The sequence below is a fragment of the Musa acuminata genome, chromosome BXJ1-9 (assembly GCF_036884655.1).
Source record: "Musa acuminata AAA Group cultivar baxijiao chromosome BXJ1-9, Cavendish_Baxijiao_AAA, whole genome shotgun sequence".
Lineage (NCBI taxonomy): Eukaryota > Viridiplantae > Streptophyta > Magnoliopsida > Zingiberales > Musaceae > Musa > Musa acuminata.
This window is the reverse complement of record NC_088335.1, coordinates 7365208-7379261: the sequence shown is the minus strand read 5'-3', so window position 1 is coordinate 7379261 and position 14054 is coordinate 7365208. Positions and strand designations below refer to the sequence as shown.

The 14054-nt window shown below is 39.6% G+C and overlaps 2 protein-coding genes across 3 annotated transcripts; both read right to left on the bottom strand.

Moving 5' to 3' along the window:
- Positions 1 to 366: 366 nt before the first annotated feature.
- Positions 367 to 6278, bottom strand: LOC135592884 (uncharacterized). Of its 2 annotated transcripts, XM_065082602.1 has the most exons (10): positions 6082 to 6278; positions 5541 to 5670; positions 4331 to 4469; positions 4036 to 4248; positions 3807 to 3951; positions 1429 to 1579; positions 1254 to 1363; positions 1076 to 1173; positions 880 to 949; positions 367 to 682 (listed from the first exon to the last, which is right to left on the bottom strand). In XM_065082602.1, the coding sequence occupies exons 1-10, from the start codon at positions 6172 to 6174 to the stop codon at positions 596 to 598; spliced, it is 1236 nt and encodes a 411-aa protein (XP_064938674.1). In that variant the 5' UTR covers positions 6175 to 6278; the 3' UTR covers positions 367 to 595. The 2 variants fall into 2 exon arrangements, with proteins under 2 accessions (XP_064938674.1, XP_064938675.1); XM_065082603.1 differs by lacking the exon at positions 4036 to 4248.
- Positions 6279 to 7120: 842 nt separating this feature from the next.
- Positions 7121 to 13390, bottom strand: LOC135592883 (plasma membrane ATPase 1-like). Its single transcript, XM_065082601.1, has 21 exons — positions 13128 to 13390; positions 12930 to 13049; positions 12716 to 12814; positions 12492 to 12629; positions 12231 to 12365; positions 11960 to 12139; positions 11640 to 11846; positions 11203 to 11322; positions 10968 to 11087; positions 10741 to 10863; positions 10541 to 10645; positions 10282 to 10426; positions 9770 to 9934; positions 9448 to 9686; positions 9305 to 9337; positions 8846 to 8927; positions 8521 to 8681; positions 8181 to 8366; positions 7906 to 8088; positions 7639 to 7814; positions 7121 to 7431 (listed from the first exon to the last, which is right to left on the bottom strand). The coding sequence occupies exons 1-21, from the start codon at positions 13179 to 13181 to the stop codon at positions 7335 to 7337; spliced, it is 2868 nt and encodes a 955-aa protein (XP_064938673.1). The 5' UTR covers positions 13182 to 13390; the 3' UTR covers positions 7121 to 7334.
- Positions 13391 to 14054: the final 664 nt, after the last annotated feature.

Below are 14054 nucleotides of genomic sequence, written 5' to 3'. Positions count from 1 at the left end.
TTAAAAATTACTATATATATTTATTTATATAAACCGCACGGTAGGGACAGGGGCTGGGACCGCTCGTAGCCGCAGCCTACTCTAATATAATCCCTCCGTCTCCTTCCTGTTCCTCTTCTTCTTCCAACATGATTAATTTTTCTCCTCTTCAACATGATTATATGAACATCATCATCATAGATATAAACATATGATGATCCAACTATGGATTTCCTTGCTTCAAAGTTCAAATGATTTCATCAAACCATATTATTTCTAGTAATATATCCAGTTCTACAAATAAAAAATTTATAGGATCCAGCTAACAACGAAGAGTCAATAAAGATTGATCAACTGCGAAATTTATCCACGACCTTCACAACGAAATATTAAATGAGGCATGTATACGATTGCAGCAAAATGACAACCAAAATTCGCATGTTCAATTTTAAAGATCACAGATTCTCAACAAATACGATTCCCGAATGGCGACGAGTACACAAACTGCTTGAGAAACATTTGGACGGAAGAAACTTTGGAAGAGAGCATGTACTCACTCTACCGAAACTAAATTTTCTCCAGTGCTAGGATACCGTCTATGTAGACTTCACAAAATTCAGCGAATAGCTAATCCTTGCATTCCTTGTAGTCCTTCAGATATCTTGTTAGCTTGAATTGTGCTAATCCCATTGGCAATATTACGCTGCAACAGCAGTGAGTGGCAGTAAGTAAATAAAATATGTTTCCTAACTCTATTCGAAAGGAGAAAAACACGGCTCAAACAAAATCGGCACTGTGAAAGTGTGAACGGGCACCTATTGCCCTAAAAATAATACACTACTGTTCAATCATTTAAGATTATACTCGTATAAGGGTACAGAGAGAAGCAAAGAAACTCACCCTCCAAGCACCAAGCTTCAAACGGAGATTTTCCCACTGTGACAGCCCAAATACTCTCTCTGTATGTCGGCTGCATATTAGACAAAAGAAAGGAACCTGTTTCAGTGCTTTAAATTTTACAATATCAACAATTGCAACATGACTTTATTCCACCATTTCCGAGAATGTCTTAAAATAAGTTTCATTAGATGTAAACCTGACAATCACAACTTGGTTCAATTGATCCATCTTGCAGTCTAATTGTTTCGATGTGATTGCTTTGACAACCCAGTATTCTACCTCATCATCAGTGATCTGCAGTAAATGCAACCCCTCAGAACAGCAGTTATTAAGCACTGTGCAAGTATAACAGGTGAGACAAAAAGTTTGATTACCCGAAGTGTGTCCCTGATAAGAGAATATGGGATTTCCCCAGACTCATGGGAACTGAGATCCAGCAACGACATTAACCTCATTTTAGTTATGCAGTCTTCATGAACTAGCCCTGCAGAACAGAAACTGTGAGATAAAGACTCCACAATGCACCCAGACTAAACATGTTCAACATACCATAGCTTTTCAACAAAGTTGAATTCGCAGCATGGAAATCAAAGTAGGCATCGAGCCTTTGGGTGACAAAGATCTTCAAGAGCTGGTAGACCAATGCATACTTCCCATCTTTTTCTAGTTGTGCGACAGCAGGCATATCAAACAAATCACACTGCAAGAACATCACATATTGAGAATAAATTGCATCTACTAGCAAAACAAGAGATATACATAAAAATTGGTTAACATCCTCTTTCAAAATTAACAAGGGATTAGGTACTTTGGGAATAACAGAAAATTTTCCCTGATATACTTTTCGGAGCAACAGTTGTGCAACATAAAAAAACATGCAAGATCAATTATTGACCTTAAAACTAACAATTTTATGTCACTGCAGCCAATTGATTTTATTGATCTCAATAACCTATTTAAGCTATTGCTGTTTCCAATAATCTTGAAGCAGTTGAAAATTTAATTTTCACTATAATCAGTAGGTAGGCATATAAACCACTTATCCTTCATTTTTTTTTTATTTAGCAGACAAAAAAGGGGCAGTAAAACAGAATTTTCAAGATTTGCCAATATCTTGTCTATGCATAACCCATGTCCATTCATAAGTCAAGGTGAATATCTAAATGTGATCTAGGATGGCATTACATTAGAACGATAGCAATTCACAGTTTCTTTCCTATCTACATAACAAGGAAGTAACTAAGGTGAAGAAGTTAAAATAAAAGCCTATCCAGATACTTTCCCTTCCCTCAGAGACCTGGCTCTCAATAAGTTTAGGGACCTACTACACCACAGCATAGCATAAAAAAGGTACTATTTGAAAAAAGAATATTAGCAATGAATTGAAAGGTTTAGTATAAGAGACAAAGCAAATGTGAAGGGTCAAAGTCAATCAAATTAGGTGATGCCTTGATACAGGAACTTAAAAAACATTAATAGAAAGGGCAAAAAAGAGAAAACAACAGATATCGATTCTATCATACATTAACATGATGACTAGATGTGGAAGTCAGTTGAGTTTTTGCAAATGTCGTTTATAGTTGATATAGCTTGGATATGACAATACTTTAATGGCATAGGCATAAAAGTATTTGGGTCGCAAGTTGTGACCAAAACCATGTTGCATTTGGTTGCAGCTAACATGATATATATTAGCGTATGAGATCAAAACTGAAGTGTAACAGCAGTTGATATGAAGTGTGCATCAAAAGAAAACAAATATATATCTAGGGAATGGATTATTTGAGCAACTTGAATTGGTTGAAGAATCAATTTATTTTTCACTACACTTTGGGGTCAGGCGTCCAGCGAAAAAAGCCCAACTGATATTTCAACGTTGGCCAATGGTCTCAACCAATAATAGCATACTGATTGCAGACCAGCACGTAACATTCCTGCAGTATATGTCATACAAAGCACTATACTTAGGGTAACGACAATAGATTAGCAAAACCAGAATCAGGTGAGAAGATTATTGGCAGTAGATCAGCATATGCCATAAATATCTTGATGGTGCTAAAGCAGACACCACGGGCAAGATAAATGGGTGACAAACCACAAGGTGTAGCTCCCATGCAAAGAAGCTTAGACGGAGTGTCTATTGTAGCTTGAGCATGTGATGTGAAGAATCTATATCAAGGTGGAGGCACAGGACAGAAAAGGCACAAGGAATATGGTTGTACTAACATGCACCTCATGTTATGATACTGGCTATGCACAAAACACGTAGCCAACAAATTGCATACCACCTGACAGGAGTGAGAGTTCACGAATATGGCATTTGTGATCTCAAGCCCACCTATCACAGCCACTCTTCAAAGTCAAAATTGTCCATTTAAAAATCGACTAAGATCAGGCCGACGTGAATCTTTACTGGGTCAGCTTGGTTTGGTTTTGGGTCAATTATGTTCTCCACAAGCAGGATCCCATTCCTATGTACTAACCATTATGATCTAAAGTGTGGAATTATATATATATGTATATGTTTTTTTTTCTGTTAGCATCAGATATCAAAATGAAAAATGGAAATGTATAAAATCATGGTAGGAACCCTATCGACAAAAGCAAAACTCTTGGTTAGCTGTGTTAAGACACTCATAAAAGAAGCACCCTAGTAAGATCAAAATTGGTGATAATCAAGGGTGAATGAGGTCATTCGCAGGCAGGTACAAGATTGATGATTAGGATCATGTTGGTGTCTTCTTGGCAGTTTTTGTGGGATTCTAGATCCTTATCCTTTAGCAAAAAATGTGTAAAGGTTGAAGAAATTATCGTTTTAAGGATGAATTCCTTTATTTTACCATTTCGTTGGTTTTAGTATCTCTTAAAGACTTGAATATTCAAACCTTCATTTTGAATGCACTACTAAGACTACACTTCTGATGTACCTGAAATATATCAGGAGACTTGACAAATTCTATGATGGCTTGAACAGCTTCTTCTTTGGCTTCATTCATTGTGTAAGCATCCTCACCCGCACCAGAAAAAGTGGCTAAATACCTTGTCAAAAAGGCAAAAGAATCTTTTGCCATGCTGCATGTCATGAAAAATGGAGCATTATGAAAACTGAGGATCAAAGATATGGATGAGAAAAACAATTGGCATTTTATTCTGCACCTCTTGTTATCATTCAAAATGTTTGAGATGCTACGAAAGAGTTCCCTCTGATCTATTTTTCCAATATTCCATTCTTGTAAGAAGCTGTCAATATTCTTAAATGAAGGAATGATGCTTTCAGCAACTTTCCCACCGGCTGCCAAATCAAGCGCCTTTTTATAAACAAAGAACCTGCTATATGGGTTCTCTAGAAGGTTGTAGAGGTTGAATAGACTGCTTCAAACAAGTGGACAAGTAAGGGAGAGTGACACAACAACATAAAGCCCTAAATAAAACAAAGTGAAGAAAGCCTCACATCTTAAGTCGCAAAGCAGGTCTATCAGTTGGTTGTTGTACAACTTTTGAGGATATTAATTTCGCCATCTCCAATGCTTCATCAGGAGTATTTGCTCTTGTGACAAGGTTGCAAGTAACAGTAAAGATGCACTCAAGATCTGCAACAAGAAAACAAGTGGAATGGTTTTATTCCTTACCATAAAATCAAAGGCAAAACCTGAATGGCTACCAAGATGATTGAAGAACTCTAGCACCAGTGCTTTGCCTATGCTACTGCATAAGCCAAACATAATCTTACTTTAAGAATTTGCCAAGGATGGTCTTAACACTAGTATATAGCAAGATACTGAAAAAAGCTTAAAAAATGTCCTGATAAAGCTTTTTACATATCAGAATAAAACAAATACCAGTGAAGAAGATAAGGAAGCAAGATTCTGCATGGAAAATTATGAATTCTTAATCATCACTATGTTATTTTCTTAGATATTTTAATTATTAGAGTTTCATTCTCAAGAATGTATCGAGTGTTTAAACAGTGAGGATGCGACAAGGAAGAAATAACAAATTTCAAAATTCAGAATTTAAAAGTTATTCTTCACAGTGAGTATGATGTGTGTGTGTGTATATATATACACACACACACATATTTTCTCTCTCTCTCTCTCTCTCTCTCTCTCTCTCTCTCTCTCTCTCTCTATATATATATATATATATATATATATATATATATATATATATATATATATATATATATATATATATATAGAGAGAGAGAGAGAGAGAGAGAGAGAGAGAGAGAGAGAGAAGGTGAAACTGTAAAACAATTAGTAGCAGACTCTAAATTAACGGTAAGTGTGATTTGCTGATAAGTCTAGGTCAGTTAAAATATGAACAATTTTAAAAGAGCCATAAAATCTATTTTCAGATAATTTGAGAAAACAGAACAGGCTTTTAGGTGATGCTTCAAGAGTTCCCTTACCATAATAAAGCAAAACTATCAGGTCCTAAGATGGAGCATTGCACTAACAAAGTAAATAAATAAATAATTACATGGAGAAAGAAAAGACTCAAGATCAAGAGTCCAACATGTTTGGCAAAGAACTAATTGTTCACCATTTATTTGATTGTAATTTCATACTAAAACGTGATCAAAAGCCAAAGACATTGAACAGATCTGCCAGCCATCAAATCATTCTTACAATCATCAGCAAAGCAAGTTGCAATTGTACCTTTCTCTGACACTCGAGATGTTATCAAGTCGGCCGAAGTTAGGATTAAAGAAACCAAATCCAGCCACCTACTTCTAAACATGAATTCTTCTGCTTCCATACATAATTCACTCACCTGAGTTTCGGCAACCTATCAAGAACAATATGAAACAAACTATCAAATCAAAATTCCTGAACTAGCAAAATGGAACAAGAATCACAGAGCCTGTATACAACACATAAAAATCTACTTGGAACACTTCATAAAAAACGGAAAGTATATGAACTCCAGAAAAAAAAAAACTCATTTTAAACAGAATTTGTTCAAGCACAAGGATTAACGTTGTTATCTTTACGTTATTCATCACAAATAAAGTACCTTTCTTGTTCAGAAACCAAAAACGAAATTGGAACGCGAACAATACGTGCAAGAATGATGCCATTCTGATCCATTACTTAAAGCAGAGATCCAACGGGTCACCAAATTAGATCCGGAAAGCATATCATAATTATCGAAAAACGAATGAGCAAAATCCCCCCAGTAGGTGTAAATCTTCTTTACCTCCGGCCCCGCATCGGCCCAGGAGAGCTCGGCAGTAAAGCGGATCACGGCGAGCGCTGGATCCTCCTCCGAAGTGGCCACAACAGCCGACATATCGGAAAGCGGGCGACAAGGAGGAGGCGGAGAAGGGGGGCGGGTTCGGGGTCGACACAAGCACTGGGCTCGAAGAGCAAACGGCCGCAAAACCCTAATCAAACGTCCATCGAGCCGATAAAGAGGAGTGGATGAACCGTCGGTGGACCTGATGCGGCGAACCAAACGTCACGATTGGGCCGGATTGGGCCGGAGTGGGATCACAAACGCATCGAGTTCCGTCCAATTAACTCCCATGGATGGGTCCCACGTAGCGACGGCTCTGATTCGGCAACCCAGCTTCGGTTTCGAAGATGTATTAATAATGTAATTAAAATTGAAGGTGTCAGCTAAAGACTTAATTTATCGTTATGTTTAGGGATCGAATATTACTTTCATCACTTATCTTTTGATTAAAAATAATTAAAATTAATTGATGTATTGCTTTATGGATACAAATAATGAGGATCGTGAGATGATAATTTAGTAGTGATAAAGAATTTATCATATCACTATAAGATTGTTTTATAAGGCACATAAACTAAGGTTATGGATGTCGTCTCGCTTGGAGCCAATACGAAGATGCATATTTTTGGACAGTTTTACTCCGCGCAACATTGTTGCTGTAAAATCATAAATGAAAGACATTGTGATACTTCGAATTGATTTATCAAATTAAACATTTTGAATTAATAATTCACACTTATCCAATTAACTTAAGCTAAACATTTTAGTAAGTTATCCGATCATAACACCAACGCTAGTGGGGAAGCTGATGAGAGGGATAAGATGTGGGCAACTGCACAGTGGAGGCCCCAACCACAACCTTCCGATGACGTGAGAGCATCGAGGTGGGTGCCACGTGAAGCAGAAGAATACAGCATGGGGATCCATCGAAGGGTTTGCGTCGTGCATCGCTCCTCGAACGACACCAACAAGCAATCAGTGGTGAGAAGTAGAAGACACATGATAAGACGATTCTGAAGACATTAGCTTTTACCTGATTCCTCACCTCCATTTCTTTTCTCATGCAAGAGAGAATGGAAGTACGAGCAAACAAAACATGCATATAGATGGTATATATCTATCTATCTAACATAGAACATTATCGAGGTGTACAGTAACTTCGATGCGAGATGATGGACTGCGGTGTTCCATGGAACGAGCAGGCTGTTGTTGGCTCAGACAGTGTAGGATTGCTGAATGGTGCCGATGTCCAAGCCCTTCAGCCTCACCACCGACTCCACATGCCCCTTCAGCGTGTTTAGTTCCCTGAGCCTGCGAGTCCAAATTCAAGTCTCAGGGAAAAGCTACAACGATATCGAGCGGATTTGATTTACAAAATGGATGATTTATCCAAATGGAAGTATCTGCTTCCGATCATCATGCAAGGATCAAGGTTGTATGGGTACAGACTGTGAATGCGAAAGAATATGGGGGAACTATAATCAAGCAGTTTTTTACGATCGGGGTTATCGATTGTACCTTGCAATCTCAGCTCGCCGTTTGGCTTCCTCTGCGATCTGATTCAGTTCGGTTACAGTGGACCTCTCGCTGAACTTGGTATCAGGTGGCTGCAGTCCGTGCAATGTTCTCTGAGCATGAGCCCACCTGAGTTCCCTTTCTTCCTTCCCGAAATCCTTCTTTCTTGTAAAAGCTATCTGCAAGAATAAATGATCCCAACCTTTTCAGAGTCGAGCAGAAAATTTGAACTCAGACGTGTTGTGCCACTGAGTTTCTTGAGTGTGTTACCCTTTGCTCGATGACGAGCTCCCAAGCTTTCCCACTCAGAGCATAGCGTATAAAGAATTTGATGATATCGAGTGGGAAGTAGAATATGAGGTTGTAAAGCCAAATGACCCCAGCCCAGCGCCATCCGATGCCTTTAATGGCAGCAAAGCCCCAATCAGCATATACCGCAATCAGTGTGGCAATCTGCATGAGCACATGGCAGTCGACAGAGGTCATCATAGTAACTGTGAATCATCTCTCTAGCGTATCATGATTGAGGAGAATCAAAACATTACCAGCTGAGCAGCCAAGAAAGCCATAACAAGCAACAAACCAGGCCGCTCAATGAAGGACCAACTGCGGGATCGTGTCACAAATATGAGTGCCTGACTGATGATGCTGACTTGCAGGTAGATGGCAGAAGCAAGCTTTTGGAAGTCATCCTGTGTTGTCTTCTCAAGGCTTTCGACCTTGAATACCCTCTGCAATTATCAACCAGCAGAAGCATTATACAAAAGATCGTTAACACAAAGGAAGGAAAAAGCAGGACTTCTAGGAGATCTGGGAGTCAGGAGCCCAGAGATTATGTATTCTTAGTTCTTTGGAAAGCATGACTGATTAAACACAATAGCTCACCGGGAAGAAATCAGTGTCATATGCAGCCCAGAAGAAAATGACTGTCATCATTGCTAAGTAGCCACCAAGGATGATTCCCGTTGCAAAAATCTCAGCCAGCTTCCAGCTGTCAGGAAGAGGAGATGGTTTGACCCTGTCCTTTGAGATGGTCATTATGGTACCTGAACATGATGACGAAGTCATAGTGATTTGGAGAACACTACAAGTATTTGAATGGTCAACCATTGCAACCGGTAGAACTATCCCAATTGTCTGAAGTAAATAAAGGAGTGATTTCACACTGCCTCTTAAGCAAAACAAATGAGGCACAAAAAGGGAGCATTACCATCGTTGAGAACCGCAATGATAAGGACCATGAAGGGTGGAAAGTCGAACTTCCATATGAGTGCAAGCAGCATAAATCCCAGCTGTCCAAATAAACATATGTATCATAAGAATGGTAATCCAACTACCTGGTAAATCTCGTACCATACAAAATGTAATTATCTGTATTATTGGAATGAAACAGAGAGTTTCAAAGTCAATTCACATGATGTCCATGAGTCATGTGCTTCAACTTATGCTGCATGGTTCAGTGCAACATGAGGAGCTGAGTAACAGCATAAAATCCATTCAAAGCCAAGAATGTTTTTGAGAAGCCAAGAGAAATTGCCAAGTTCTATTTGAGACCATTAAAAAGTAGCAGAAAGACAACCCGGTTGGTAATTTTGATGCTTGAACAGGACACAACCTCATATAAATGCAATTGCAAGTTTTTTTTGTAGGGTCAACCAGGAAAACATACCACAATTCGGATAGTGATGGAGACTGCATATATCTGCAAAAGCATGCAACCACTTTAGTACAGCAGTTTAAGCAAAAACAGGAGATAGATTCAAAGAGTCGTTTAGAAAAATCTACAGGTTGCTTATCATAGGCACAACTTACTGTATAATTTTTCATCCTCTGAAAGATCGCACGACTGGTCAAGACAGCACTGATAATGACACTCAGGCCAGGCTCAGTAAGAACAATATCAGAAGCACTACGAGCTGCATCAGTTGCATCTGCAACTGCTATCCCAATATCAGCCTTCTTTAAAGCAGGAGCATCATTTACTCCATCACCAGTCATACCACAAATATGCTTCCTTGCTTGCAAACGCTTAACAATCTCATACTTGTGCTCTGAAAGACCAGGAAGAAGGTATTGACTTTTAAAAATAAGCTAATACTAACTGACTCAAGAAAGTGTATACTGATGACAGTACCTGGAAATACACCAGCAAAGCCATCTGCCTTCTCAATTAATTCATCAACTGGCAAAGCAACAATTGACTCGTCCTTGTTTTGCCCCAATAAAGCTGATGATGGATACATGTTTGTACCCATTCCCAACCGACGTCCTGTTTCTTTTCCTATTGCCAACTGATCACCTGAGTAAACATTATTGCCAATCCAATAATTTTTAGGCACACTGTTTGTAAAAGATCAGGATTCTCTCTATCCATCTAAAATATTTAAGCTAACCTAAGAAAACCATGATCAAAGAACAACAATGATTAGTCCATCGATGATGAACATAATCAACTCAGGAAAGCAAAACAGTGTTTGTTACACTTTAGGAGATTCATTTGTAGTGTTTTCATTATCTCAGAATATTTTATTTCTCAAGTAGATACTTTCTTTACAAATTCCAGCGATCACCTCACAAAGAAATTAATAGATTGCATGGAAGCAAATCAAGAATGATATACAATTATACACTGTCAGGGAAACAGACCTGTGATCATTTTGACATTCACGCCAAGGTTTAGTGCCCTTCGGATTGTCTCTGCACTATCATGCCTAGGGGGGTCAAAAAGCGGCATAAGACCAATGAAGGACCAAGGACCTCCTGGACTCTCTTTCCTTCCATCTGGAACTTCCTGGAAAACAATTGAAATGAATTACCATCAGGAATATGGTCAAAAATATAGAAAAGAAGCATCTCCAGTTTACAACTACGAAAAACAACTTGTATTTGACACTATCTAGTTCACCTGATATGCAACAGCAAGTGATCGAAGCCCACGTTCTGCAAATTTGTCAATCACAGCATGGACTCTACGCTCTATCTCTGACTTATTGTGTGCGAGATTTAGAATCTGTGAGAATTGCATTAAGCAAAATCCCATTATAATACAACCATTGAAGAGTGCAGTGATCACAAATGTCATTGAAAATGTATAGATAATAATACCTGTTCTGGCGCACCTTTGCTGACCCGATACATTTTCCCCTCACTATCAACATAAGTTAAAGCAGTCCTCTTGTCAGTAGGATTAAACGGTAGGAAATGTACTTCTTGAATTCCAGCACGGGCCTTTTAACACAAACAAAAATTCAAGAGAAGTGAATTGAATGCCAATAAAAATACAGATCGGATATAAGCCCAAGCAGTTACAGAATGCAGAAGTTTCAACTGACCTCCCTTGGGTCCGCAAGCATTCCAACTATCGCAGTGTCTATGGCATCTTGATTTTCAGTTCTTGAGGCTCTAGCAGCCATTAGAATCACAGTATCCTGGCTAACATCTCTTGAGAAAACCTAGTAAACAGAATAAATCAGGTGCCACAAACGTTTAGGTGAGAATATACCAAAAAAGAGGGATTTAGTCAGTATTGGGTGGTATCACATAAGCTAAAGTCCGTATTTGTCTGACCTCAATAAGGTTCTTGTCCACAGTCAACTTGTTCAAAGTCAGAGTTCCAGTTTTGTCACTACATAGCACATCCATTCCAGCCATTTCTTCTATTGCAGTCATCCTTTTTGTGATTGCTCCCTGCAAGAATTCCAATGTGTCATAACCAACAGAGTCAACAAGATGTTGATCAGCTTAAAAATAGAACCCAGTAGTTTATCTAGGCAATTCCATCAAGCCAATGAGATGTTTTCAGCACTGATTTCTTTCAAGATAAATTCAATATATACAGATGCCCTTCCATTTGTTTCTTGTTAACCTATGAATGAAAAGATTTGCTTGGAAGATCTTCATTCCAATGACAAAAATTTGGCTACATGAACAATCACTGTTACCGATCAAAAACATTGACAGAACAAATTTGTTTGAATTCTCAAATAAGATTTACCCATGCACACCTGCTGAGATAAGCGGTGAGATCCAATTGCCATTGTGACTGACAAAACAGTAGGCATGGCTATTGGAATCCCTCCAATGAGAAGAACCAAAAGATTGTCGATTCCAGGTCGGTAAGCACGATGCTGGATTGGATACATGACAATAATCTCTACGAACATTCCCACCGCAATTGAACATATGCAGAAGTTCCCAATTGCAGTCAACACCTGAATGGCACGCAGATGGCCAGAGCTTGTGAAATGGTTATTTCGACAAAGTCATCAACTGAAATAACAGGAAACTATAACAATATCAAAAGAAGGATAATGAAGCAGCTTACCTTCTGGAAGTGGCCAACTTGGTTTGTGGAATCCACGAGGTGGGCAGCCTTGCCAAAGAATGTATGCACGCCCGTGGCAATAACGACAGCCTCAATCTCACCCTGTTTGCATGTTGAACCAGAATATACACCATCCCCTGGGCCTTTTGTGACCGGCAAAGACTCTCCGGTAAGGGCACTCTGCTCATTAAGTTCGAAGAGCATGAATGGAAGAGCATAAATGGCTTTTGAGCTAAAAATTGTGGAGTACAATCGGCATCACGGCAAGAACCTGATCAATTTTCAAGGGGTCTCCACCGAGGAGTCGGGCATCAGCAGGGATGATATCCCCAAGCTTGATGCTGATGATGTCTCCTGGGACGAGGATTGCCGCTTCCTCCTCGCTCCACTTGCCACCTCTAAGCACCTGTGCGTTCAATACTAACAGGTAAAACCTCAAGTGCGAAAAAATGATGGTCTTTTCTATTCGAACTGCCTTATCCTGCAACAGACAAGACTAAAGGGAGAAACAGAACAACGCAAGATTCAAGACCTTGGCTTTAGGGGCGAGGCGAGCCATGAGGGCGGCTGCAGCGTTACCGGCGTTGTTCTCTTCGATGAAGCTGATGGTGGAGTTGATGACGAGCAGAGTGATGATGCCCACAAAGTCCTGCCAATCTGGGGGCTTCCCCTGTTCGACAGAATTCACACGAGCAGCATCAAGTAAAGACAGTAGGAGGAGAAGAAGATGAATTAACAAGACAGACAACAGCAGACCCCTCCGTTGGCGAGGGCGATGGCCATGATGGCGGCGGCCTCCATGACCCAGGAAAGCGGGTTCCACATGAATCCCAAGAACTTGAGGACCTTGCTCTCCTGCGGAAGTAGCACCAAGAAACCGGCTCAAAAACCCACCCCAAAAATCACCAACAACGAATGTTGGAGGCAACAGAGGGGAAAGGAAAGCGAGTGAGAGAGAGAGAGAGCCGACCTTCTTCTCCTCGAGCTTGTTGGGGCCGAAGATTTCGAGCCGCTGCTGCGCCTGCTCGGCCGTGAGGCCCTCCCGCCCGCACCGCAGGTTCTCGAACACCTCCTCCAAAGGTATGTTCTCCTGCTCACATCCACCAACCACCATCATCACAAGCTCACAAGAACAATAAAAGCAAGAAGAGAGGGACCAAAGTGTAACCAAATCCACGGCCTCCTTCAGGACAGCCTCCATGTCCACCGACTTATCAGCCATCTCTCTTCCTCCCCCTTCCCCTCCCCTCTCTCTCTCTAGTTCTTCACACAGTTCCTGGGTTCCTGGTAGGTAGGACGGCAATCCACTGGTGGTGGTCGGGAAGGTCTCAAAGAAGAGGGAGCAGCAGAGGATGATGAAAGGGAGGAACTGAAGGCAGAAATGAAGCGGAGGAGGAGGAGGAGAAGTGGGGTGGTGGTGATAGGAGTGGTGGTGGGTTGCAGGGGAAGAGGAGAACCACCACCACCACCACCTTGGTGGGTTTTATTCCAATGGCATGCCATCCATGTGTATACACGTGACGTCATCACAATTACATGTGGAATTCTATGGATTTCACCTTCTCCTCTTCTTTTTTTCTTCTCCTTTTTCCAATAATATTTTCTTTAATTGAACTAAATATTATATATATATATATATATCTAAATTAATTTAATATATCTCAAAACACAAGTTATCATAAAATTATAATAAGTACTTTTTTTAATTTTTGGATTTTTATTTACATGTTTCTACACAGTTATATATATATATATATATATATATATATATATATATATATATATATATCACTCTTAAACCAATGCAAAATAGAAAAAAAAAGTTTCAAAAATAAGAAACTCAAAGGTAAAAAATATAAAAATATATTTTTTATTGTGATAAATGATACCAAAGTAAAAACAAAAATACATGCCATTGGTTTTGCACGATGGATAAGATTGTGGACCGCAGAGGATTCCTCGAGTGGCAAAGAAAGGAAGCCCAAAAGCTGGCAATAATAGAGGAGGGGAATGCATCAATCTGTCTTGCTAACATTTAGTGGCCATCGCTATAGGAACAAAGCAAAGTAGGAGAAACCTACAAATCGATTCCTTC

Excerpts from the sequence above, each read along its gene's own strand:
- LOC135592884 (XM_065082602.1), bottom strand. The coding sequence starts at position 6,174 with ATGTCGGCTGTTGTGGCCACTTCGGAGGAGGATCCAGCGCTCGCCGTG. Across the intron at positions 4,249-4,330 it reads CCTGCTTTGCGACTTAAGAT|TCTATTCAACCTCTACAACC; the intron begins GTGAGGCTTTCT and ends TGTTTGAAGCAG. Across the intron at positions 1,174-1,253 it reads TTATCAGGGACACACTTCGG|ATCACTGATGATGAGGTAGA; the intron begins GTAATCAAACTT and ends CATTTACTGCAG.
- LOC135592883 (XM_065082601.1), bottom strand. The coding sequence starts at position 13,181 with ATGGCTGATAAGTCGGTGGACATGGAGGCTGTCCTGAAGGAGGCCGTG. Across the intron at positions 12,630-12,715 it reads TCGCCCTCGCCAACGGAGGG|GGGAAGCCCCCAGATTGGCA; the intron begins GTCTGCTGTTGT and ends TCTGTCGAACAG. Across the intron at positions 8,682-8,845 it reads CATTGCGGTTCTCAACGATG|GTACCATAATGACCATCTCA; the intron begins GTAATGCTCCCT and ends CATCATGTTCAG.